Below are 22,525 nucleotides of genomic sequence, written 5' to 3'. Positions count from 1 at the left end.
CTTCAACAACTCTGCAAAGCAGAAAAAGTGCCCGTGTCTCCCAGATGCAGAACCAGAGCTCAGAGAAGGAGAGGAACTGAGCCCAAGTCAGTTAGACGGGACGTGGCCAGGTTTGGAAACTGGGTCACGTCTGCTTCCTGAGTCCCGAGCTCTTCCCTGGCACCCCGCCGCCTCTCCAGATAGAAACCTGCCACCTATCCGGCTTCCCCGACTGTCAGCACAGCTATTTGCAGCAGTGTTATGATTTCACCACATGGGAGCCAGGCTCATCAAATGAGATAATGCACAGTAAGGCTCTGCAAAGGGGCTCCGGCCACAAAGAGATGCTTTGGGGGGAGATCTGCAAAACCCAGAGGACTGGATGTGACCTGTGCATCATCGTGGGATTCAAGCTCCATCACAAGCTGGCCAACCTTGAATTTTCTGGGTGCCCCCATCCACAAACACAGGTGTGAAGCAGGGGTGCCTGTGATGGGAGCTGTAGCTGGCGTGAGTGATAAGACACAGGCTTACAAGTTGTTAGTGAAGCCAGCTGTGGGGGGGTGAGGCCAACTTCCTTCTCATGAATTACCTCTGGATCCCAACACTGAACATGGACTTAAACATGAGACACTTTGAGATAAATTAACTCCTGAGACGAAGGGACATTTTGAAAATTAAATTATGCCACATGAATCAAGCAATCAATTGGTAATCAATACATATCCAACAGTTACGCCTGTAAAGGCAATTCATAAAATAATGCATACAGGGATGTCCCTGGCGGTCAGTGGTTAAGAATCTGCCTTCAAATGCAGGGGACAAGGGTTGGATCCCTGGTCTGGGAACTAAGATCTCGCATGCCTCGGGGCAACCAAGTCCACGCACCACAACTTCTGAGCCCCTGGTGCAGCAACTACTGAAGCCGATGCGCCCAGAGCCTGAGAGCCCGTGCTCCACAGGAGAAGCCACCGCAATGAGCAGCCTGCGCGCCGCAACCAAGGAGTAGTCCCCGAGCCCACGCGCCACAGGAGAAGCCACCGCAGTGAGGAGCCTGCGCGCCGCAACCAAGGAGTAGTCCCCGAGAGCCCATGTGCCACAGGAGAAGCCACCGCAATGAGGAGCCTGCATGCTGCAACCAAGGAGTAGTCCCCGCTCACCACGACTAGGCAAAAGCCTGCAAACAGCAAGACCCAGCACAGCCAAAAAAATTTAAAAACCAGAATTAAAATCATTAAAAAAAAAAATACAAATGGCCAAACATGGAAGAGCTGATTAATCAGAGATGTGCAAATTTAAGTGATATTGTTTAAAAAAATGCTAAATGCCAAAACTGACAAGGATGCAGAGCAAACAGGTCTTTAAACTGCTCCAAGCTTCCGGGGGTGTGGTGTGACAGAACAAATCAAGATTTTAAGGTTAAGAAACACATCCCCTGACTCAGCAATTCCACTTCCAGAGAATAAGCCTATTAGAATAGTCACCGATGGGCAGAAACATTTAATTACAAAATGTTCATCTCCATTCCACAGCCATCCAAACGCTGAAAGGCACCCAAATGTGCCGTAGAGGGGAAACGGTTAGACCATATAATGGCTATGCAACCCCTTATGATGCTGTAGAATATTCTATGGCAGGGAAAGGTGCTCATAACCACAGTTTAAACAGAAAAATCACAGAAGAAAAGAAGCAAAATAAAAAATGCTGGGAGTCATATAGACTACATATTACAGTAATTCTTGGTTGGCGAGGATTTGAGGCGATTTTTTCTTATCTGCATTTTCTAAGTTTTCCATAAGGAGCACATGTTTCCAACAATAACAAATACTTCTGGGCCAGCACTCAGCACACGTGTCTGAGTCCGATGAGTGCCATCTCCTGTCCCCTGCAGCGCTGTCCCCAAGCTAACTTTAGTGACAGCAAAGGGGAGTTCCGACCGAGAAAGCGTCCGCGTGCCACGATCGTCCAGCTGTCCCAAGAGCTCAGGTCTCCACCTTCCCTTCAGACACCACACTCAGCACACAGCCTGGCACAGAGCGGGCTCTGGCAGATTTTTAAGGTAAATTTGTTGACCTCAGGTAGACTGGATAAGCTGCTGCAGAAGAGCATGGTCAGGACTGAGCACTGTTCTCGCAGGAAGGGAGGAGCAAGGGGAAGAGGGCCCCGGGCACGGACTCGGACGTGCTCTGTTCTGGTTTTGCAGGCACCCATGGCTCAGGAGCTGTGTGACCTTGGGCAGGCTACCTCACCTCTCTGGGCTTTCAGCCAGACACAAGTCCAGGAGAGCTTGTGAGCACTGCAGCGAGAATTTTAAATAAGACAAGGGGTAGAGAATATCTGCAAATTCTAAAGAGCTGTTACTATAAGACAAAATGACAGTGATCAATCAATACTAACCTGGAATAAAGAAGTACATTTCAGAGGTAAGGCTGAAAATGAAAAACACCTTGCTTGTTTTCACTTCAGTTTCCATACAACTACACCAGAAACTTCTCTGATTCTGAACTGTACCCCTCTTTCAGGAGGTCATCTGTTCCTGTGAAAGGCCTGGGTCCCCCCGCCCTGCAGGTCCTCCCAGCCTACCGAGGGAGGAACATTACAGACGCCGGGGAGACTGCCTCCCCCCTCGCACACACATCAGTGCCCCCACCCCCCGATACCCCCGCGCCTCGCCAGAGCACGCTGTCTCAGTCATCCTCTCGGGGTCTAGCGAGGAACCTGCTTTGCTTTCACTGACAACACTGTCTCAGTGAGGCTTCTAACATGAAGGATCCCGAAAACCAAGCAGCACAGCCTGGTAAACACGGAACACTTCAGAGCCCATCCCTGTCACGCAACTCGTTACATAAACAGGAGGACGCTTCCCGTTCAGTTCACCTACCAGGTGCCGTGCACACAAACACTGGCCCTTCAGGAAACGCAGAGCTGCTTACTTACTAAGCCGAGGGAGAATCAGAAAGTCAGGCAAGAACCGCTTAAGTTTCTGGAATTTGCTTTTTCATCCATCTACGGACTTAATTTAAGAGATCTTTGCACAAAGGCCCTTCTTCTGCTGACCACGCCCCACCCTGAGAAATTACTCTGGAAAAGGCAGAGGACTCGGATCCAGACGGGGTGTGTGTGTGTGTGTGTGTGTGTGCGCGCGTGCACGTGTGTGCGTGCGTGTGTAACACTGCAGAGAATGAAGAAAGAATGTGGCCGCATCATCCTGTGTCATCCTGAACGAGCGACGGTCAAGGCGGTTCCGACAGCCAGCAGGCCTTTCGTCGTCAACTCTGGAATGATTCCCACAACTGCCACAGAGTTTTAACCATTTTTACGGGACAGACAATGAAGACATCTGTAAAGCAACGAGCAGAACGTTTCAAGGCTGGTGGAGGAGGTTCACACCATTACAAGTACATTCGCAGTTCTTGCTGGCTCTTTTCATTTTGGAGAGAGAAAAAGGCTGCTGAGAGAAAGAATAGAAATAAAAGCATGTAATATGGTGTATTCATTTTGTCCCCATTTAAAATTTGAAAATAAGTGGTTTCATAAAGCCAAAAGGATTTTCTCTTCTGGGTCAAATTTCTGTTTGAAAGCTGAAGCATACAATTAATGGGTTGCCTCCAACTTTGGGTTACAGAGCCAAAATAAAAACTACCCTCCTTCAGATCTTGTACGTGAAGATACAGGCCATCTGCTTCATATTAAGTATTTGGTTTAACATGGCCTCTCAGTTAAGAAACATATACTAAGCCCAAAAGGACACATTTTCTTTCTACTGCAAAAACGTATCATTACTAAGCAATCTAATTACAATAAATTATATAACACTGAGCAGGCTGGGGGAGGGAGGCAGAGAAATTCTATATTCTTAGAAAAAACTGTAAGATCACCAAGGCCTTCTAAATGAACCTTAAACAGAGGTATTAGTATTTAAATATTACAATTTCCACTTAGAAATTTAAAAACCACATTATTGATAGGCCAGCACACTCAAAACCAATAATGCCACGAGAACACAAGGCCTTGTGTAATCTGGCAGAATGGGCTGCTCCCTGAACACAATGGGCCTTTTTCTAAATGGATCTCTTCATCCTTGGAATTTCATGCCGGGGAAAAAAGGGGGAGGCAAGAGGAAGGGGTAAGAAAGAGAAGCAAGCCTGACGCTAGCAACAGTCTTCAGTGTGAACTCTTTCACCAGGACGTACAAGACCTGAAAGATGTGTTAGGAAAGTAAAAGGCATTATTTAACAAAAATGAAAGCAAGACCCCGCTGAGAGGAAGAAAAGTGTACTGAGATGCTACCGCTTTTGTTTAATTGTATCAAAGGGCAACAGCGCCCTCTAGTGGAGAGAAAATATAAGCCTATAGGAAGACATTGCTCTTTTAGGTAATTCACACAAAATACACAGAACCCTTTCTTTCCTCACAACTGCTATGTCACTGAAGTATGCAAAAGCAAAAAAGCAAATATCTTAGATTCGGGGTTAAGTAAAATAACCGTCAAGTTTTCAAACCTGATAAAACACTTGTAATCTCAATTAGGGTGGAACTATTTTTAAGTACTTCTTTTTAAGTGATGATTTTAAACCACTTAGACAATGAACAGCAACTTGTAATGAACCTCGTTTGTTATGCTTATTTATAACAAATAAATTAAAATCTCAACATACATGCAAGTATGAAATTCAATTGACCTCATCTGACAAGAAAGCTTTAGCTGACATCTACTGAGGCACATATATCATTTACATATTATCTACTGCATACATTTTTAAATAAGGTTTTAAATATGATTACCACATTATGAGATGAGGCTCATTAGAATATTTCAGTTGACCTCTTCCTTTAGATATACAGCTTTTCAAATATTCTGATCATGTGATTCCCATGTATATTCAATGTCTAAGAATATTTAAATGCAAAAAAGGTTCTTTAATTTTAAGTACTAATTCTCAATTTTTATGTAATATTATTCAAGGACTTCTTCCAATACTGTCAAAAATCTCAATAGTTTCTTGGAATAACTGCAAAATCATTTCACTTACATGGGTGTATTTGGTCATAAAATAGAGATAGTCACAAATGTTTTTCATTTAAAATGGGGGTCTGAATTCCCAAAAGATCATTTAGATTACTTCAAAAAATTCCCCTCTGCTTAATGAGCACCAGGTTCTTAAAAAGAAGATAAACATCACGATCCCACTAGTTTAAATCTTGTTGACAACCAGAGAGGAGACTGTAATCAGGCATTTCAAGATCTCAAGTGTAATGATCCCATATGAGGGAGTTTTAAACAAGAAAACAACTCCGAGGCACCCTCTTCTCCTTGAACATATGGGATCTTTTGGAACAACTGGGACAGGGGGGAGTCAATGGCGTGATTTAGGCTGCAAGGCAAAATTTAGTTACACTGGGTGTGGAAAAGAAAGCCAAAGACCTGCGGGTGGAGGGGAAGGGGTTCCGTCGGGTTTAAACCTGAAGGACGAACACACCTTTCCACACGAAGAAGAGCACTCTTCTAGTATCGACACACAACTGGTAGAATTACGCCAGAGATGAATTCATCGTGGTGATGATTCGTAGGATAGAAGAATACAGCGAGTACGCTTCACACTGGAATTTCAACACATGATTTTTGGAACAAGACCCCAAGCTCTAAAACATGGCCTCTCTAACCAAAGCAACCAGTTTCAACATTCAACTCCAACATTCTGGGATTCCGGGGTGGAAATCTGATACCTCCATTTTGTTTCAAGAACAAATTTGGGGTTGACTTTGATAGTGTGAACATACACTTTTTTTACATCTCAAAGTATATAAATTCTGGTATATAAGCATGAGCACACATGTACACACGTTATTAGAATTCTTGTCATGAAACTTAAAGAGACTTATCATATATAACATGAATATCAACAGAAAATCGAAGTGTCGGTCCTAAAATATATTTTACTGGTATATTCTGAGGTGGTCAGCTTGTATTTGTTCAGGGGAAAAAAAACAATTTTGTTCTTGTTAATGGGTCGTCTGACTCAAAAATCAAACGCAGGCCAGGCTATTCCAGACCTCAAGTCACAACCTTTGAGACAGCCCAGCGTTATCAAGGCTCAGAAGGTCAAAGAAATGTTTCATCCTGACTACACTCCAAAAGGGATTTAAAAAACAAATTTTAACCACTGTTGGTTTTAAGACTGGAGTTGGGGACTTTCCCTGGTGGCTCAGGAGGAAAGACTCTGCCTGCCAGTGCAGGAGACACAGGCTCGATTCCTGATCCGGGAAGATCCCACATGCCGTGGAGCAACGGAGCCTGTGGGCCACAGCTCTGAGCCTGTGCTCCAGAGCCGCAAAGCCACAGCGGCTGAGCCCAGGGCTCTAGAGCAGTGCTCTGCGACGAGAAGCCACCGCAGTGAGGAGCCGTGCACCGCAGCTAGAGAACAGCCCGCACAGCAATCAAGACCAGTACGGCCAAAACGAAACGAATCTTTAAAAAGCCAGAAGTTGGGAAGAAAGTTCTATCATCATCGCCAGTGAACAGCAGGCTGAGAATAGCAACGTTGCGCGCACATCCCTGTTAACAGCTCTTCAGTGCATGTCTGACAGGAGCGGGACCTCTCTCCTTAGGCGCCATGATGGTAACTTTGCTCCCTGCAACATGTGCACAATTGCCAACTGACGCGCCTGCTCACAGCAGACAGTGCGCAGGGCAGGCACAGCCCCACACTGAGGCATTCAGGCAGCCCCGCGCTGGAAGGGTCTGGCCTTTGAGGAGCACGGTCAGTCCTCAGGTGTGAGAAGGCAGCAGTTTGCGCTGAGCTATCGACAGGCAAGAGGTCAGCAAGAAGCTCGGCCAAAAGGCTTGAGTCCAGAGAAGCGGCTATGGGATCTTCCACGATGGGAGACCCCCAGTCTCCAAAACCCCCTCTCCTGGGACTTGGCAGGAGACTCCGTCTGCGTTTAACAATCACCGTGCTGAAGCCACTTCCATTCATTTCTTTTACCAGATCAGTTCCGTCGTACCACGGACTCCAGGGAGCTAAGGACACCTGCCCCTTCCCGGCCAGCACTACAGCGAGCACAAACAGAAGTGACCTCCCGCCTCGTCTCTCCGGGTCGGCGGTCAGGACCAGGTTCCAGGCTGCTCGGCTTGTGAGCAGCAGCTCTGGTGCGTGGGGGGACTGGCCCAGACGCTGCAACACTGAGCTCCAGAGAGAGAGGTCCACAAGCTACAGCGCTCCACCTACAAGGTCCTCCGGGTTCAGAACGTGCTCAGAGGTCGAGGGGAGAAGAAGGCGAGCTTTAGAGGAGGTGACGTCCCAGGGCCTGCGGCTCCCGAGAGCCGGGGGAGAGGGCGCTGGCGGGGCGTCCCCAGGAGACACGCGGCATCCACCATCACGCTCCTATGGCCGGGGGCCTGGGTCCCCGCAGAGCAAGTCCAACAGAGCAGTGCCCTGTCAGGAATTCAACCAAACCATCACGGGAAAACACCGAATGTGTATACCAACCTTTGTAAAGCTGATCGGGCTACCTGTGTTTTCAGCTGTGGGGTCACCACTCTCAACATAAAGGCTGGTGTGTTTTGTGATGGCCGCCTCTGCTCCCAAGAGCACAGACGTCCAGGAGGCTAAAGACGGCAGTTCCCACGTGGGTCACAGGCCCCCTGAGCGGCAAGGGCAAGGGCAGGCCAGCACGTCCAAGCTCCCACAGAAGGTGAGTCCTGAGTGCCCGGGAGAGTTGGAAACAAAGACGCCTGGATCGCTCTGCCCACAGTGTTTCGCTCTGCCCGCAGTGGATCGCTCTGCCCGCAGTGGATCGCTCTGCCCACAGTGGTTCCGTGTGAAGCGGCAGAAACAGAGCAGTGATAGCAATGTCTAAACCAGCGTGTTTCACAGTTCAGGAGAAGGGAGGGCTTCACCTGGAAGGCACGACCTCCTGGGGCAGGGACACTCTGTAAGGCGCGCACAGGATGTCAAGGCTGCCTTAGAGACGACCAGAAAGCTGAAGGCCTGCCTTCCGCTCTTCTCTTTAAGCCTGCTGGCGGGGCTGCAGTGCAACAGTTATCTGCAAGGATTTGATTACCTGGAATGTTCAGTTTGATATTATTTCACAAAATTAAGGAAACAAATCTCAGGAGCTCCCTCAGACTTGAGCTTCTCAAGGGCGGAGGGGCCCCAGGGTGAGGAGGCAGAGCTGAAGGCAACTGAGGTCAGAGCTGGGGACGGGGGGCAGCGTGGCGCCCTGAGACCTCCCCACCGCCCTCCCAGCCTGAGCGCGACCACTCGCCACTGCGTGCTACTGGACCACAGGCACCCCTACAGGGTCCCCGAGACAGCTCAAGACAGCGGCAGGGGAGAAGTCAGGGCTGGGAAGGGCCAGAGCCCCCTCCGAGAGGCCCAAGGCCCACACTGACCCGCAGCACGTTTCTCCTCCACGCTCCAGAACCTCCTCCTCCCTTCCAACCGCGACTCAATACCCCACTGCACGGAACTCTCTGCATATTCTGGACCGACCCCTTTGGTCCCATATTACAGCTTCCCAGGTGGCGCAATGGTAAAGAGTCTGCCCGCCAAGCAGAAGACGTGGGTTCAATCCCTGGGTTGGGAAGATGCCCTGAAGAAGGAAACTTCAGGGGAAGGATCCACTCCAATATTCTTGCCTAGGAAATCCTATGGACAGAGGATCCTAGCAGGCTACAGTCCATGGGGTCTCAAAAGAGTTGGAAATGACCTAGCAACTAAGTAACGACTGCCATGTCATAAGCCCCCTGTGGCAAATTTCAGCAGAGCCTCCCCAGAGGAGGCGTGCCCTGTGTTAGACAGAGCCAAGTTTGACCACTTACGCACAGACCATCAGAAGTCACGTCTTACTAACGAAAGGGAAAAACTGTCCAGCCACAAGATTAAGGGAGTGAGATCTGTAGGTTACTTCTCTGGGTAACTGAGGGTTAATTAGAGAGCTTTGACTTAAGTCCATATTTTTTTTCTTAATTATCCTACGCTTAGTCCACACCCTCACAGAGAGTGGCCGACACACCAACACGACATTGTTTCCTGGATGACTGAGGATCCAGCAACTACCTTCAATATAGCATCATCGGTTTTTTCTATCGATGACAAATACATAGAATTGATGCCAATGTGATTCAGAAAATTGGACTCAACATATTCTCAGTCCAGGATGAGGTCCCAGAGTTGATTTTTAAATAAATCCCTTTCAATGTAAAAAAAAAAAAAAAAAAAAACCAGTCAAAAGTTCTGCTCTGGGGCTTCCCTGGTTAAAAGTTGGCCTTGCAACGCAGGGGACACGGATTTGACCCCTGGTCCAGGAAGACCCCACCTGCCACGGAGTAACTGACCCTGTGTGCCGAAACCACTGACGCCCTCACACCGCGGAGCCGGCACTCCACGAGAAGCGCAGCAGCGAGGCCTGTGCACCGCGAGGAAGGGCAGCCCCCGTTCACCACGACCAGAGACGGCCACACACACACACGCGCGCAGCAAAAGAGCCCCAGGGCACCCGAAAAGCAACTGAGCCAATACATAAAGCTACAGATAAAAGAGGACGTCCAGTCTTATTTAAAAAGAAAGAAAAAAGTTCCGCTCTGGGACTGTAGCTTGTTAGGGTTTGGACACTGCACTCTGCAACAACTGGCGTTCTGAGAAAATGTCACCACCTGGACCTGCCCCACTGACGCCAGGAGATGCTTCTGCGAGTTCAAGAAGGGGTCACCAAAAATTAACAAAGCTGGAGGGCACAAAAGGCTGAGGACCCAAAGCTGGTCAGAGAGGCGGCTGGGAGCAGGGGTCAGGAAGGGGGCTGGTGCTGCGAAGGGTCGAAAGGACAGAGAACTTGCTGGAATACAGCGGAACACAATTCCATGTCTTGTTCCTGTAAATTAACCTGGGGATGCGCATCCTCACTCCAAGCAAGCTGGTTCCTACAGACTCAGATGTTCACGTCACGAGAACCAAGTGAGACGAGAATGAAATCACGTGGAGAGTGACCACAGGGCCATTTGCTTGGCCGCGGTTTCTCTTTCAGCCTTTGACACCCCCTGGAGCCCCCGCCCTCGTGACGGTCACCGTGGGGAAACACGGGCCACCGAGAGGTCAAGACAAGGACTGATTCTGCCACCCGGCAGAGAAACCAGATCCTGCTCTCCAAGGAAAGTGATACTCTCGGCGACCAGCGGACCGGACACCCGCTGAGCCCTCTGTCCCACAGGCACCACACACTGCTGCTTCCGAGAGCCCACTACCAACCAACGCTGGGCTCGAGGGGCCAGGTGACCAGGCTGTCTGCACAGCACGCAGACCAGCTCAAAAAATCCCCAACGGAGCCTGCCGTCTCTCTTCCTTAAGAACCAAAATAACCACTGTCTCCCGTGACTGCAGCATTCGGAGGATTCAGGGTCAGCCCCTCCGCGGCCTTCCTTCCACGGAAATGCGCCCGGGGCTTTAATGACCCGAAGGCTGAAGAGCCTACAGGTATCTTTTAAATCAGAGAATCACTGAACAAAACCTCCCCCCAGCTAGAGTGGAAAGAACAGCAGCGACAATCACGACTGCCGGCTGACAACCCACCGATCCCCGAGTTCGCCCCGGTCACCACGACCACTTTGCCGCTGAGGTCGCGGCCCTGGAGGATCTCCATGGCCGTGGTGCTGCCGTCGTATCTCTGTCTGGTGGTCGGCTTCGTGGGATTGTCGTCCACAGTAAACGCCAGTCTTGGGTCCAAGTAGGTGGTTCTTTTGTTTATGTGGCTGCAGAGGAGAGGAGAGAGCAGTGAGCCCACAGCAGGGGACGGAGGCGTTTACGACCACAAGACAATCTTCCGGCACAGGCTAGGCAAACTCCGTTTTCCAGGGACTAGAAAAGCTCTTTCTTAACCCTGGAAAGACCTGGGGTCTGTTTGATCTATGTTTTGGGCTCCAGAAGGATTATCATCCTGCCTAGGAAGACAGGCATCCAAGCTTTTTCTTCGGAACTGCCTGTAAAAGAGGTTGTAACGTACAATAAGCACTGCCCTGTATCCTCAGATCTCAAAAACGCAGCAAGCTTGGGGCTTTTTAATTAAGTCATGCAAACATGGTCACTCTTGTCAGCGGATTTCAGTTAAATTTCTCATGTGCAAGGGCCTAAGAAGATTCTGAGTACGAAACTCAAAGTGATAAAAGTTGCAACAATAAATATGAAAATGGTCAACTACTAAAATTGCTAAACATTTTCATTTTAAGACTATACTCCCACTCTAATTTGATTTGGAACTGATCTAAATCTTGTAGAAACAATAAAAAAATATATTGATACTGTAAACAATGTATTAAAACACACTGATACATCCTATTCATAAAGACCAGTTGCTCCTACTGAATAGGATTTGCTTTTCACATTTTAAATGTAACCTTGGGATTCGAGGTATACCTCAACATATCTCGAAAGCTATGAAGAAGTCTCCAGAAAGAAAGATTTCATGATTGAAAATGTATTTGTGGGAGTTCCCTGGCGGCCCAGTGGCTAGGACCCAGGGCTTTCACTCCCTGGCCCGGGTTTTGATCCCTAGTCTGGAAACTAAGATCCCAAAAGCCTTGCAGTGCAGCGAAAAATATATACATATAGGTAAAAAAAATGTATCTGTAATGTGTATCTGTGTATAAAACTAGATACAGATTAAAAATCTATACTCACCACCCCATAAACACTAAGACCCAAGAATAACCCGACTTTCATTTGACTTTTAACCACAGTTGCCTGGTAAGCATTCTGACTCCAGTCATACAGACGGCAGAGCTCCCTGGAGACACGGTCACCCTGGCTCACAGACGTGCATCTCTCTCCCAGCCCCTCAGTGGCTCCACCCTGGTAACCAGAAATGACCTATGGCGGAAGTCCTTACACCCGGGCAACAAACCTGGGCTCCTCCCCCAGGGCACTGCCGCTAAATGTATCAGCACTCTAACAGGGTCAGGGCGGGGCGACGACGGGCCAGGCCGCTGAGCACGGGCCGCGCTTAGAGCACTCTGGGGACTGAGAGTTACCACCACGGGTATAAGGCAGTAGGAGCACACCTGGACCATGCCAGGTGCCAGACACACGGTCACTACTGCTGTCTGTTACTGTAGTTTATTCCAAAGACGGTGTTACAGACAAGGGTGCTCAAAACACTGTAATTATGGGCACACTGTGGAGGTCCTGCATTGTGGGGTCAGCTCCAGACCAAAGGAACAAAACGCACGTCGCATATAATAAACTGAGTCACACAAATTCTGCAGCTTCCAGTGCACGTGAAAGTTAGGTTTACACTGCGGCCTACTAAATGCGCAATGGCATCGTGTCTAAAAACACATACATCCCTTGGTTAACACTTTATAGCTAAAAACACTACCCATCATCCGAGTCTTCAGTGGTGTGCGTGTGTGTGAAGTCGCTCAGTCGTGTCCGACTCTCTGCGACCCTGTGGACTGTAGCCCACCAGGCTCCTCTGTCCATGGGGTTCTCCAGGCAAGAATACTGGAGTGGGTTGCCATTTCCTTCTCCAGGGGATCTTCCGGACCCAGGGATCGAACCCAGGTCTCCCGCATTGCAGGCAGACACTTTAACCTCTGAACCACCAGGGAAGCCCTTATGCCAGTGGAGGGTTTGAAATACTGCAAAAATCACCAAAATGTGACACAGACACAAACTGAGCGAATGTTATTGGAAAAATGGAGCCAAAAGGCACTCAGGGTAGGGCTGCCACAAACCTTCAATTTGTTAAAAAAAAAAATAAATAAATAAAACAAGTATCTGTGAAGTGCAATATGACAAGATCTGCTTGTATGGACGCCACATCACAGAAATGTAACAGCATCAATGCCCAGTAGGTAATTTGATAAATTATAGTATATCTATACAAAATGATACCACTTCGCTGTTAAACATCATTTTCTTGAAAACTTTCTAAGGACATGAGAAAAACCTCACACGAATTATGTGCCAAAAACAATTAACCAAACAGTTCACCCAATACATTCTCTCTTTTTAAGTATATGTACAGAAAATACAGAAGAAAAAAACCCAAAAATCGTTAACAGCAGTTACTCCTGCGGGTAAGATTACACACTACATACTATTTTTCCACAGTGTATACACTTATTACAAAAGCAAGAAGCCCGAGAGTAGTTTCTTTGTAGACAACTTACTCGACAAAAAACACTTGTCCATTCTCATCGGTTTCTTGTTCCCATCCGTAGGGCAAATCTGAAAAACAGCAAGACAGGTCTACCTGGGGGAGGGGTGAACTGAAGTCCCCGCCCTTTCAGCCACAGTCCCAGTCTCCCGCGGGACCAGCAGGTCGCAGGTTCCAACTACGGCAGGAGAAAAAGGCCTGCTACCCCAACCAGACTCCACATTTCTGTCTCTTGCTTGTGAAGTAAGACTACTTCATTCTTTTCAGTTTTACTGAAGTATAGATGAGTGACTATATTGTGTTAATTTCAGCTGCACAGCAGAGTGACTCAAGTTTTACATATATATATATATATATTCTTTTTCCTATTCTCTTCCTTTATGGTTTAATCACAGGATACGGAATACAATTCCCTATGCTATCCAGTAGGACCTTCTTTTTTATCTACCTTATACACAGTAATGTGTATCTGTTAATCTCAAGCTTCCCCGTGGAAGTCACAAGCCTGTTCTGTCTGTGAGCCGGTTTGTTTCATAGACATGTTCGTGCGTCGTATTTTAGATTCCACATGTAAGTGGTATCATATGGTACTTGTTTCTTTCTGACTTACTTTCCTTAGCATGACGATCCCCAGGTCCACCCATACTGTTGCAAATGACACTTCATTCTGCTTATGGCTGAAGAGTACTCTACTGTATACACACACCTCTGTCCATTCATCTGCAGATGATCATCTAGGCTGTTTCCACGTTTTGGCTATCGTGACTGGTCTGTGGTGAACACAGGGCTGCATGTATCTTTTCAAAACAGAGTATTATATGGGTATATGCTCAGGAGTGGGACCACTAGGTCATATGGCAACTCTATTTTTAAAACGATTTCATTCTTGATCATTCTTCAACGCTCCCTTTGGCTCCTGCTTTTCACAAAATCCTTCCTGGCTTCTCCAATCAACATGAATTCCCCCTTGAATGAACTCCCAGAATGTATCTACACTACGGCAGGCAGCCAGTACCATTTGTATGCTGACTTGTGATAACTCCCATTACAGAGCAGTTTCCCTTTTTCTTCCATGGGTACATGCTGTCTTTTCAAATAGACCCTCAACCTCTTGAAGGCATGCACCTTCTTACGTTTCTACTCCATGGATGACACACGTACTCAGAAACACCTACGAGTCACCACAAGATTCACGGAATTCTATCAAACACCAGTATACTTAATTCCAGGATAGGAGCCAATAACATTTTCACAAACAGCACAACTACAGAAAAACCTAATGAACTGTGAGTCCAAGCGCCCTATTATTTTAATACTTTATTTTTAAGGCCAGTGAGAAATCAGCATTTCACTCAAAAATCTCATCACTTCCTTCTACCGAATCCTACGAGCTCCCGAGAGGGACGGTCCAGTTCCTCAACAGACCCTCTGCCTGTGACAGTCTCCCATCTGAACCACGCCTGACACACGAGGCTCTCTGCTTTACGACACCGGCATACACACCTCCCGCGATTCGCTTTCTTTTCCCAGTCTTCGGATGTTCCCACTGGGTCTTCTCTTCCGTGTGACTGTATAAATAAAAAAAAAAGCAAGAGAACAATAAGAAAAGTTACACTTCTAAAATTAATCCATGGCATTAGATTTTTCTCTCCCCAACATAATTCTCTCTCAAGAGTAGTCAAGTCAGACATTCACAAAGAAATATTCAGAACATAAGATGGCTGTTGGCAACAGGTCAAACTCTCTAGGTTTCAAGCAGCAGCAGTCTGGTAAAAGCCTGCATTTATGAACCAATGGGGAAGCCAGAGGAAGATGGGACCCTGGCTGTAGGTCAACTCTAGAAATCTCACTGAATTTCTCAAAATATCTAGAGAGGTGTACTGCTTTGTACTTGCTTCAGTTTTACTCCAGGATAGATTGAAAATTCTGTCTAATTTATAATGCTGACATGTAGATACAATTTAGATACAACTTTAATCTTAGTGGTTTCCCTTGTGGCTCAGACATTAAAGAAGCTGCCTACAACACAGGAGACCCAGGTCAATCCCTGGGTCGGGAAGATCCCCTGGAGAAGGGAAAGGCTACCCACTCCAGTATTCTTGCCTGGAGAATTCCATGGACAAAGGAGCCTGGTGGGCTACAGTCTATGGGGTCACAAATCTTCTTAAATGTTTTATTCTTTCCACAAATTTAACTTCAAAGTGTTTTTTAAGTGCTGATTCCTAATTTCATCCAAGAGGAAATTAAGAAGTGGTAAGACAGCCCCATAGGTTAAGTTACTTAGCTTTGGAGCCTCAACTTCTTCATTGGCAAAATGGAAATAATCTTAGTACTGACCTCCTCATTGGCAAAATGGAAATAATCTTAGTACTGATCTCAGGACACTGTTATAAGGATACTGTATATAAAGGGTTGGACACGGTATCTGACATCTAAAAAGCCCTCAAAAGGTCTACTATTTTGAACAAATCAAATATACAAGCCGGTCTGATTTCCATGCCAAACTAGCCTTTCATCTCAGGAGAGCATATACAGTTATCATTCAAATTCAAACCACAAGCCAATAACAGACTAGAGACACCTGTCAACAGGTGATCTATCGTCAAGAAAAACATAAAATTACTTAATGCCAGAAAAAGCTACATGTTGCAAGAAGCATTCAAAGTTCACATGCACAGGCCAGAGTGGAAAATAACACGAAATCACTGACAACCGGATGACAGAACACTCTTTCAGAGCCATTACTTTAAAGAGAATAAATACAGAGAGCAAGTAAATGCTCCTGTAAGACGCTGCACTTCAAAGGCAGGGTCTTTTCAGCAACTGCCGGCTTCTGGTGTTTTGCAAACTCTCAGCGGCCAGTGCAGGGACACTGTGGACTTTGGATTCAGGCCACACACCTGAGCTCCCGCACCGCACGCACCCAGTGAGCCGGTCTCCCCACAGCACAGGGAAGGTGAGAGGCCGGGCCTGGGACAGGGCCGGTGATGGATGAGATCCCTGCACAGACAGAGAGCATGGGCAGCCCTGCCAGGAGAAAGGAAGCCCTGACTCCCTAGGAAGCGTAACCCTGCTCCCGCCCTGGCACTCCTGAAGGGGGGATCACTCTCTGCAGCGGGGACCATCCTGGGCACTTCAGGGTGAACAGCGTCCCCGATCTCTACCCACCAGACGCCAACGCAGCTGTGGCAACGGCAAGGCTCTGCAGACACTGCCCCCATCTCCCGCAGACTTGGGGTCCCGGGCCTGATGCCCACATTTCCTGGTCCTCCCGCTCACCAGCCTTGTGCCCTTGGAGAAGTCACTAAACCTCCCTGAGCCTCAGTTTTCCCATCAGTACAAAGGGAGTAATAACGGCCCCCCTTCCTGGGGTCAGACAAGCTTCAGTCAGTCTACATGTGTGAAGAACTAAGAACTGTGCCTTTGACAGAAAAGGATTATTTGAAATAAATTTCATATAAAAGTTAATTAAAAGCTGTTCCCTTTCCACTGTAACCTAAAATGACTTTTTAATGAACAGAAAATTACAACACGTCCCCACTGTTATCTTATTCTCCTTCAAAAAGAAGTCCTCTTTTATTTTTCTTTTCTTTCAGCAAGTTTTCTCTTTTTCTTTTTGTCATTTAAAGAGATAATTAACAGTGATCTTAATGTAAAACAAAGGGATCAAAATTAAATTCACACCACATTACATGGCTATCGCTTTTAAGTATGCTCTTCTAAGGTTTTGGGGGTTTTTTTGAAGCTCAAAAGGGAGACCCAGAGCCTCCTGCAGAAGGGGACCCGCCACCCACTGGTCAGGCCAGCCATCGCCCTTCAGGCCCAAGGGCTTCATGAGCAAAGGGGGGCAGGACCTGAGGCCCCGAAGACCCCCGGGACTGCATCACAGCCCCCAGCACCGAGCCCTCACCCCTCGGTCCCCCACCGCCCCCCCTCCGGTTAAGGCAGAGGGACTGCCCTGGGTGGTGTCAGGGCAGCGAGAAAGGCCCCCCAGCTCACACTGCTGACCGGTCACCCTCCGCCACAATACTGGGCCTCCCTGGGGGCCCAGCCTGAGGGAGCTGAGCCATGAGAGCCTTTAGAGGTCTGCTTGTTGGGAGGCTGAGGGGCGGACAGAACCCACACGGGAGAGGAGGAGCAAGGCTGCGAAGGGGGTTCCCACGAGACCCCAGGGGCCAGCTGGGAGCTGCAGCCTCAGTCTTTGGCCGGGGTGGGGGGCACCCCGCAGCAGTAGGAGGAAGGCCTTGGAGAGAAGGAAGGACTCCGAGGGCAACCGTCTGAGACATCGGTCAGGTTCCCCAGATCCCGAGGGACACGTGAGCTTCCAGAACCGGGAGTGAACAAAGGCCCGGGATGCCTGCAGGTCGGCAGAGCTCAGGGGGACTGCTGGGAACGCAGGGCCAGGGTCATCCCGGGCATCCTTCACCCCGAGCAAAGACCAAGGGCTGGGAGGAGAGGAGCGCGTCTGCGGAGAGGCACCCACCACCCTGGCCGGGAGCCTGCCAAGCTCTATCACCAGAGTCAACAGGGCCAAACACCACTGGAGGCCCTAGGGTGTTTTCCAGGGACCACACAGGCACCACGGAGTCCCCCGCCGTGGGCTCCTGGAAGCCCTCAGTGGAGCTGGCGGGAGCCTGCGGGCCTTACTGAGCGAAGGAGGCGGACGCCTTCCAGGAAGGAAGCGGAGGGAAGGGTCGCCCAGCAGCAGGCGAGGTGCGGGGGGGTGGGAGGCGGGTGGCCAGGCGGGCAGGGGTCCCCAAAGAGAGGGAAGAGGCTCCAAGCGGCAGACATTTTTTCTCTCTCCCTTAAACGGCAGGAGGGAACAAACTACAAGGGTCAGATGCTTTCTCCCAAAATTCTGTGTTGCCACGACGACACCTGGTTCCACCTGAACTTACTTTTCTCAAACCCTGAGGTCACCAGCGCGTTTTCCTTAAGCTATGTTAATGAGACTATGTATTTGCTGTGGAACGTGCCCTTCTTCAAAATGGCTCCACCTAAGACTCTTTCTTTTCTCAAACCTTGGGCTGACAGTAGCTCAACAAACCAGTATTCATGCCAATTGTTTTATGGCTGGGGGATGACACACCATCCTATCTCAAAAATGCATGTTGTGGGAGAGGGGCCTGGGGAAACTCCCTCAGCCTTGAGGTGTCTCTCTTATCCGACTGGTGATGCTTTAGTCGCTAAGTCGTGTCTGACTCTTGCATGTCCATGAGATTCTCCAGGCAAGAATACTGGAGTGGGTTGCCATGCCCTCCTCCAGGGGATCTTCCCAACCCAGGAATCGAACCCAGGTCTCCTGCACTGTAGGCAGAAGATTTACTGACTGAGCTACTTACCTGATTAACAGCCTTCTAACAGACATAAAACATCCAGCTAAAGACTAGCAGGGGGACACTCTTTGTGCCCCCTTCTGATGTCTATGTCAGAAGCTTTCTCTATCTCTTTTATACTTTAATAACACTTAATCCCACAAAAGCTCTGAGCGATCAAGCCTCGTCACTGGCCCAGGATTGAAATCCTCGTCTCTGAAGGCCAAGAATCCTGGTGTCTCTCATGGCTCAGCAACAACCTTCTGGGGGACAGCAGAGTGACCACAGCCACAGGAGCCTCCAGACCAAGCATGAGGCCCCAGGTCAAACCTGAAAGGGAGCCCAGGAGCTCTGGGGACAGCGGCCAGAACGGGGACAGGCCCTACCCAGAGCAGGGGAGGCCCCGGAAGCCAGGAAGCAGGCCCAGTGCCTCTTCACATCCCCAGGGCCCAGAAGGCCACCCACCCAGGGAGGCCCAGGAGACCTTCGCTTGATGAGCTAATTTCCTTACTCCCCGTGGACTGACCTTACAGCTCCCTGATGCTAAGCATGGGGGATGGAGGCGAACGAGGAACGGTCCCTGCGCTCACGACGCTGACAATCTGGGGAGGGACAGACAGCAGGCGAGGCCGAGTGGCACGTAGAGAACTGCAGACGGGGGAGCGCAAGGTGCTGGGAGGAGAGGGCAGGGCCCATGCATGGGGACGCCCTTGCGGGCAGAGACACTGAAGCTCAGCTCCCAGGGACCAAAGAGCCCTTCAGGCAGAGGCCTCGGCCACAACCAACGCCCATTCAGAAGCCACCCGGAGCCCCTGGCTCCCTGCAGTCCTCCAGAGTGGAAATCATCCTTCTAAAGACACACAACTGACATGAATAGATGGGACTAGATGCCATGATCTAAGTTTTTTAAATGCTGAGTTTTAAAATGAAAATACAATGAAATACAATGATTCAAAAATTTGTATCTACTTATCTACTATGTATCTACTCATCTTGCTTACTCTGTATCTACTTATTTATCTACCTACAATGGAATATTACTCAGCCATAAAAAAGAATAAAATCTTGCCATTTTCAACAAATAAATAAATAAAGACACATAGCCGAGCTCACTGCCTGGCCGCAAAGCTTCAGTGGACCCCACTCAGGGTCCTGACCATGCAGCCCAGCTCCCCTGAGGCACAGCAGAGCCCTTCCTCCTCACCGGTGTTCAGATTCCTGCACCACCACGGCATGGGCGGGGCCTCTGTCTCTTCTACCTGAGCTGCCCCGGACCTGCCCACTTCTACCTGTGCCCTAAGGCAGGGCTCAGGGGCCAACCACCCCAGGCACCTCACCACCTGCCCGCACAGCTCATGCTGGGCATGCTGCCACTGGTCGCACAGACTGTGTGAGGACCACCTTTTTAATTTTTTGGCCCCAACAGGCATCTTGCAGGATCTTAGTTGCAACCACTGGACCACCAAGTGGAAGTCCCACCAAGCGGTCTTATTTATCTCAGTAAAACCAGCGCTCAGCAAAGGGCCTGGCACAGGATACCTTCCCAACGTGTCTTCAAAGAATGCAGCAAGGTCTTTTCCTCCTGCTTTTCTTTCTAGAAAGCCACCAAAGGCAGCCAGCCGTGGCTCACAACCTAGGGCAGATCAGAATCACCTCGGAAAGATTTCACGAACTAGCAGTAGGGGGCGGGAGGCAGAGCAAGCAAATGAAGAGAGAAGAATCACCTGCAGGTGGAAGCCGGGAGCAGAGCCCGGTCCGTTTCCCAAGAGCAGAAAACCACTGATTTACTTCCGTGTTTCTCAAAGCCACAACCTGCCTTAGCTTGGAAGTTTAAAAAACAGAGTCCCTACGTGGGGTGTCCGCTGAGACCACAAATCTAGTTATGACGGTCCTCAGATAATTCTAGTGTCAGGCTGAGACGGTGCTGTCAGCTGCCGAGAGTGGGACCCAGCAGAGTTTGTTGAGGCCTCAACTAAGCCTTTACTACAGCGCCTCAACTAAAACGCTCCAACCAACCATCTTAACAGATGAGTAACCCCTGACAGTTATTCAGGGCACGGGCACACAGTAAGAGGCGGGAGAGAGGGCCTCCTGGGGCTTTCAAAACTTTCCCGAGAACTACAGCAAAGCTGTATTAGCTACATTTTATATACAGGCATATACGTGCATGCATACATATATACACACACAGCTGTACTAGGACGTCGGTTACAAATACACACTCCCAGGCGGCCCTTCTAGACCTCCGAGAAAGGAGCGGGGCGTGCTCCTTTTTTCTGATGTTGGGGAAAGGGGATGCAAGAGTGTGCATCCCCGCACCGCCGGGCACTGCCGCCTCCTGGGCAGCAGAGGGCGTGTCTGGGCGCCGCCAGGTGACCCCACGCTGGACGGCAGGGCCAGAAAGCGGGATGGGGCCCGTCTTCAGGAGGCCGGCAGCCCTCACTGCGCAGGCCCTCCCCGCGTAGGCAGGGGTCCGGAGGCAGCACGCGTCCCGGGGCGCGCGGAGCAGTCAGGGTTCTCCGCGCGCCCCGCACGCCCCCCTTACTTGGCATAGTAAACCCAGCCGTCCTTGGTGGTCCTCTGCTCCCAGCCCGGGGGCAGCTCGTCCTCGCTGTCGGTGTCGTCCAGGCCCGCGTAGCGCAAGGCTGCCATGGCTGCGGGGGAAGCGGTCGCTCGCCCGCCAGCCGCCGGGTCTCCGCGCCCAGGAACTCACTCCGGCTTCAACCGCGCGCCGCGCGCCCCGCACGCTCGCGCCTGCGCACAGCGCCGACCGGGGCCCCTCAGCGCCCGAGCCGCCGAATCCGAGGCCCGCACTTTCGGAGCTGCCGGAGCAAAGGAGGGCGGGGCCTCGAGAGAACGCAGGGGTAAGCGCGAAACGGCACACACAGCCCCACGGCTGGAAGTAAAAGCCGGCGAGCGCCCCGGGGATCCGGAGGCGGGGCCGAGCTCCTAACCCCGCCCCGCCCCAGGCCGGTGGCGTGAGCATCCAATCCTGGGCTACGGCTCCGCCCCCGTTGCTGGGCGACCCGTAATCACTTCCGCGTGGCTCTGGCCTATCCCGCAGGAGCTCCCGCCACTGGGCATCCTGGGAAATGTAGTCCCGGGCCTGGCCGGACTAGCGCACCGCACGGAAAAGGAGGAGGCAAGTGATGTTGGCTTTCTAAGGCCGTGTACGGCCTGTCCAGTGTTTACGGCAGGAAGTGAAGGGTCTTGCTCAGAAGCCTTCCAGAGCTTTCCCAGGCTAAGTCACAGATTTTGTTATGCGTATAAAGTCAACGCTATACCACGCTATAAAAAAGCAAATTCCCACGCACCTGCTGATGGAGGTGTTTCTTTGTGGAGAAGTTTCTTCCAGTCCCAGCATGGTTCTGTTGGTTACAAATGCCTGCCGTTTATAGACTTTTCCAGAACATCCCCTACTTAGAACTTTCTTCTGAGCCTTACAGGGAAATCTGACTGCGATTTCTCTGGCCCTAGTTTACAGAAGAATGCAAGACTCCATGGGTTTTAAAGTGAGGAAAATGGGAAGAAGGGAGTTTTATCTCTTATCTTCAAGTCCTTTTATCAGGACTTTTATCTTCAAGTCCTGGGATTGATGTTGCTTTGGAATTTCTGCTCTGCCTGCTCTTTAGAGGAGAAACTTGCTTTCCTGGGAAGTTACCCAGTTGAAAGCTAACCTAAGGTAAGCATGTTTCAGTTTTGACAGACCCCCTATCCCATCACAGATCCATCACATCACTCTTTCCAAATCCATGTACATTTAAGGGAGCTACTATTAATCTACCAGCTTCTGTTCATCCCAATTTAACCCCTTGCCTCTGTCACCCAAGCCAACTTATTCCTTTGATGTGAATAGGAAATTAGATCCCAAAATCCCTTAGTGGTGAGGAAGGGGATGAATAGTGTCAATCTCCTTAGCCTCAGTTTCTCCAATCATTATCCATAGCCTCTGCTCAGCTTCTCAAGGACCTGCTGCTTAGACTTATCTCAGGTTGCCCTCATCAGACCCTCTACTGGCACCTGTTGCCCATGACTTGGCATCTTCCACAGATGGTGATATAGTATGGTGTCTTCTCCAA

General features: G+C 49.6%; 1 protein-coding gene across 14 annotated transcripts in view; it reads right to left on the bottom strand.

Moving 5' to 3' along the window:
* Window positions 1–21,376, bottom strand: part of WWOX (WW domain containing oxidoreductase) — a 550,729-nt gene extending 529,353 nt beyond the window's left edge. For 6 of the 14 annotated variants that reach the window (XR_008704541.1, XM_055554131.1, XM_055554130.1 and 3 more), the window contains exons 1-4: window positions 20,992–21,373; window positions 14,635–14,699; window positions 13,145–13,202; window positions 10,548–10,726 (exon numbers count right to left, since the gene is read on the bottom strand). Coding sequence is in view for 13 of the 14 variants with exons in the window: in XM_055554131.1 (XP_055410106.1) it covers window positions 10,548–10,726; window positions 13,145–13,202; window positions 14,635–14,699; window positions 20,992–21,098 (409 nt within the window). In the remaining variant the exon portion in view is untranslated. Of the gene's footprint in view, window positions 1–10,547; window positions 10,727–13,144; window positions 13,203–14,634; window positions 14,700–19,985; window positions 20,141–20,991 lie in introns of those variants that run through there. The other 8 variants (XM_055554123.1, XM_055554125.1, XM_055554126.1 and 5 more) reach the window with 4 other exon arrangements.
* Window positions 21,377–22,525: the final 1,149 nt, after the last annotated feature.

This window comes from Bubalus kerabau, chromosome 17 (genome assembly GCF_029407905.1).
Source record: "Bubalus kerabau isolate K-KA32 ecotype Philippines breed swamp buffalo chromosome 17, PCC_UOA_SB_1v2, whole genome shotgun sequence".
NCBI classification, from domain to species: domain Eukaryota; kingdom Metazoa; phylum Chordata; class Mammalia; order Artiodactyla; family Bovidae; genus Bubalus; species Bubalus kerabau.
The sequence above is the reverse complement of the archived record's forward strand: the minus strand, read 5'-3'. Positions and strand labels throughout refer to the sequence as shown.